General features: G+C 30.0%; 1 protein-coding gene across 1 annotated transcript; it reads right to left on the reverse strand.

The window, feature by feature from the left end:
* Positions 1 to 251: 251 nt before the first annotated feature.
* On the reverse strand, positions 252 to 2,867 carry LOC139889935 (aluminum-activated malate transporter 8). The gene is made up of 6 exons (XM_071872851.1): positions 2,582 to 2,867; positions 1,732 to 1,872; positions 1,351 to 1,623; positions 1,142 to 1,242; positions 878 to 1,021; positions 252 to 767 (listed from the first exon to the last, which is right to left on the reverse strand). Exons 1-6 carry the CDS (start codon positions 2,865 to 2,867, stop codon positions 252 to 254), a joined length of 1,461 nt encoding a protein of 486 aa, XP_071728952.1.
* Between the last annotated feature and the right edge of the window lie 771 nt (positions 2,868 to 3,638).

Consider the following 3,638-nt stretch of genomic DNA (forward strand, 5'->3'; position numbering starts at 1 on the left):
TAATTAAATTAGACAACTTAATTTATTCCGAAAGAACACTCGTGTTAACAAATTAGTACGGTTATTATCGATCATCCTCCCAACATGACATGAAAAGTGTCGGGAGTCATCTCCTAAAACTAAACATGCATCCAAACTACCTCTTATACGATGATCAAGATTGTTATTACATAATATATATGCACATATACATGATCTTTCACATCATTCATGAATGCATACACATATATAATTTAATACCATAAAATTAATTAATTAATCTCTCTTTTACTTGTATGATGCTCCAAGTGATCTTGTACTATAATACCAAGATCATCTGATGAGTTTGTAGTAACTGCAATTCCTTCTTTGTTTTCATCACCATCATCAACATCAATTGGTTTTATAGCTCCACCCCGATGAAGACGAAAACTCGATTTTTCATCCTTTTCTATTGCTATGTTTTTCATTTTCTTAAAATGTGCTTTTTTTGAAAGCTCTTCAATAGCCTCAGATATCGTTTCAACACATTTGATGATGTCAATTAGTATAGAAACAGCTGCAATAACTGGTATGGTTTCTAGGATGTCCCATTTTGCTGCCATTGGAGATCGTAACGTGGAATTAAGTTCGTCTATTGCCTTTTTGCAATTTTCAATATGAATTGTTGAATTAGATGGATAAATCATTAGCTTCATTGATAACGCTAGTTCCTTTAGAGCTTTTCCTACTTCTGAACTCATTTTCATGCATGGTTCTTGAACTAATTTTTGAAACTCTGAGGGTGCCTGTTATTGGGAAAAAAAAAAAAAAAAAACCAATTATTAGTTCATGATCATCCAGGTAAATAGTAGGATCTACATATAGTATTCGATATATGATATATTATTTTTCGTACATCAACTTTCGTATCGAGATATCCATTGAGAGCTTCGATATGGTATGCACATTGTTGTGCGTAAACGCCGATTTTCAAGTATTGCTTCCATGGATGACGAAATCTGAATTTTCCATGCCCTATTTCCCACCATGCAAAATTTGCCTGTTTCAAGAATACAGTTTTAATAACTTAACAAAAGTGTGTATATACATAATTTTAATTGATAACGATAATATGTAGTAGTAATTAAAATATTGAAAAGGGTATATATAGTGTTCTAACCAGTGATTCTTCAGTGGCTTTAGAATTTAAGACACTTTTATAGGACTCAAGAAATGATTTGTCACTACTTTGAGAAATTTTGTAGTATTCACTCCCAAATCCTAGAAAAAAACAAAGACTAATTAGTTCCGTTACATGATATTATGAAACCACAATAGAATTTTTTATATTAATAATATTCAAAAGTTAAATTAAATTTAGTTAATAACCTTCAAGGAAGATTGCAAGCTTTTCCAAATTAGTAACAATGAGTTTATGAAGATCTTCACCAGCCCATACAGGGCAAACACACATGGAAATGATAATACATGTTGCACCTCCGAAAATAATTGTCGATGCTCGTTGATGAGCCAAGTGTATGAGTTTTTCGACTCGATAACCCGATACACATACTAGGCTAAATGTCAAAATAAAGATCAGAACACCATAATCGTATCTTCGCTTAATGCTGGGAATGAATCTTGAAAAGGTGGCAATAGAAACTACAAAATTTATAAAAAATCATTATAAATATCAACATTAACCGATTACAAATTAAGTTAAGACATAGATAAATTAATTACATGAAATCGCAAGTTTTGATTAATTACCTAAGAAGAAGACAAAGGAACCTAGAACAATTGGTTTAACAGCGATCCCGAATAAGCTAGCAAACGATTCAGCACCAATGCCTAATGCACCAGCAAGTAGAGTAGCAAACCCTCTGTTCATGCCTTTACTTAAAGTTGCACCTATTGACGAACCATGATTAATAGCATGTACTATTTAATTCAAAGTTTTGGACTTTTTAAATTATTAATGGGAACATTACTTGAAAGTTGAATTGAAAGAGAATGGATTTGTATGTCATGGGGGAATAATTATAACCCAAAATGGACATGTCATTATTTTCCTTTTTGTAACCTTGTATTTATATCAATCATATAAACTATATTCGTCACATATTAATAATCATGTTTTAACTTTAGATATTTTTTGTTTTCAATTTTAACTTTAAATTATTATTTTTGTGTTATATAATGTTTGACGAACGTTATAAAGTAAAAAAATATTCTAATATCAATCCATTAATATAACTTTTATCAAATAATATTTAAAAAAATATATATCGAAATTTAATGTTAAAGAGAAAGAAAAAAAAAAAAAAAAAAAAAAAAACCTTCAAAGTTAAAACATGACTATTAATATGAAATTTATATATTTTTGATAGATTTTCCATTAATGTACCTCATGAAATAAACCATATACAAAAATACTATTCATAACCCCTTTATATTTTAGATAAAAGGGGGGGTTAGAGTACAAAGACACATTATTATCGATAAATTTATAAATGAAATAGTGGTGAAAAATATAATCACACCCATATGAATACTAACAAAAGAATATTCTATAATTGATAATCTTGTTAAAGTTAAGGTATAAGATTATGTTGCTCACCAACGGTGTACTCAAAAACCACAACGACGGTCAAAATGGCCCACATTCCAGCATCACCCATTCCGTTATAGAAGGGTTGTAGATAGTAAACCATGGACACCAATGTGATGGCAAATGCCACTTTTAGTGAGTGCATAACTCTTCTTGGATCATCTACTCCGATTTTCTTGATTTTCATGGCGAAATCGATGATGACATGTTTAATTTTTGTAAGAAAAGATATGGTTGAACCTTTAAGGTGAGTGAAAAAAGTTGTTGCGGGTGAAGAAGTTTGCTCTATGGCCATGGTCTGTGGCGACTAGCTACGTTTAGTAGAAAGCTATAGTATAAGAGAGGAAATGAGAGATAGCTTATCAAGTGAGATGAGGTTGGCCTGATATATAAGTAGGCTCAGTTTTGAAGCAAACAACACCTTGATTATTAAGTTTAATAAAAATAACAAAATACGGAGTACTTCTCTTTTTATCTATTTAAACAATTTGAGTCTTATTATACTCTTATAAAATATTGAATCGTTATTTGTTATTTGTTTTTAGGGGGCAAAAAGTATTGTATATCACCACCAGAGTTGAAAAACTCGCTATTCGGGTAGTAATCGTTTAGATCTTTGAAATGAGTAATCAATAATTCAGGAATTTATCGAATTGTACTTTTTATACATTAAATATTAAATATTTAATTTAAAAATTATATGTATAAATATAGAAGAAAAGTAGAAAACCATAAGCATAAACATAAACATTAACTTAAACATAATTGTCCATAATCGTTTTTTTTTTTTTTTTTTTTTTTTTTTTTTTTGTTAAAAACTCTAGCCTAAATTCATGTTGAAATGTTGACCAATTTTGACTTTGATTGACATTGATCAACAAATACGATTTTGACTCATTAACCGACGTTGACCGATTAATTAAACGACGGTGTTGTAATGGGGAAATTTTTGTTGAGTGCCGTTTTCTATTCGTTATGATGCCCGTGTGTCTAATTTTTTATTAGAGCACTACACGGACTTTGTTATATTGTTCTCAGGCTATAAGAACAAGGAGTAAGCTCAAAT

This window comes from Rutidosis leptorrhynchoides, chromosome 1 (assembly GCF_046630445.1).
Source record: "Rutidosis leptorrhynchoides isolate AG116_Rl617_1_P2 chromosome 1, CSIRO_AGI_Rlap_v1, whole genome shotgun sequence".
NCBI lineage: Eukaryota > Viridiplantae > Streptophyta > Magnoliopsida > Asterales > Asteraceae > Rutidosis > Rutidosis leptorrhynchoides.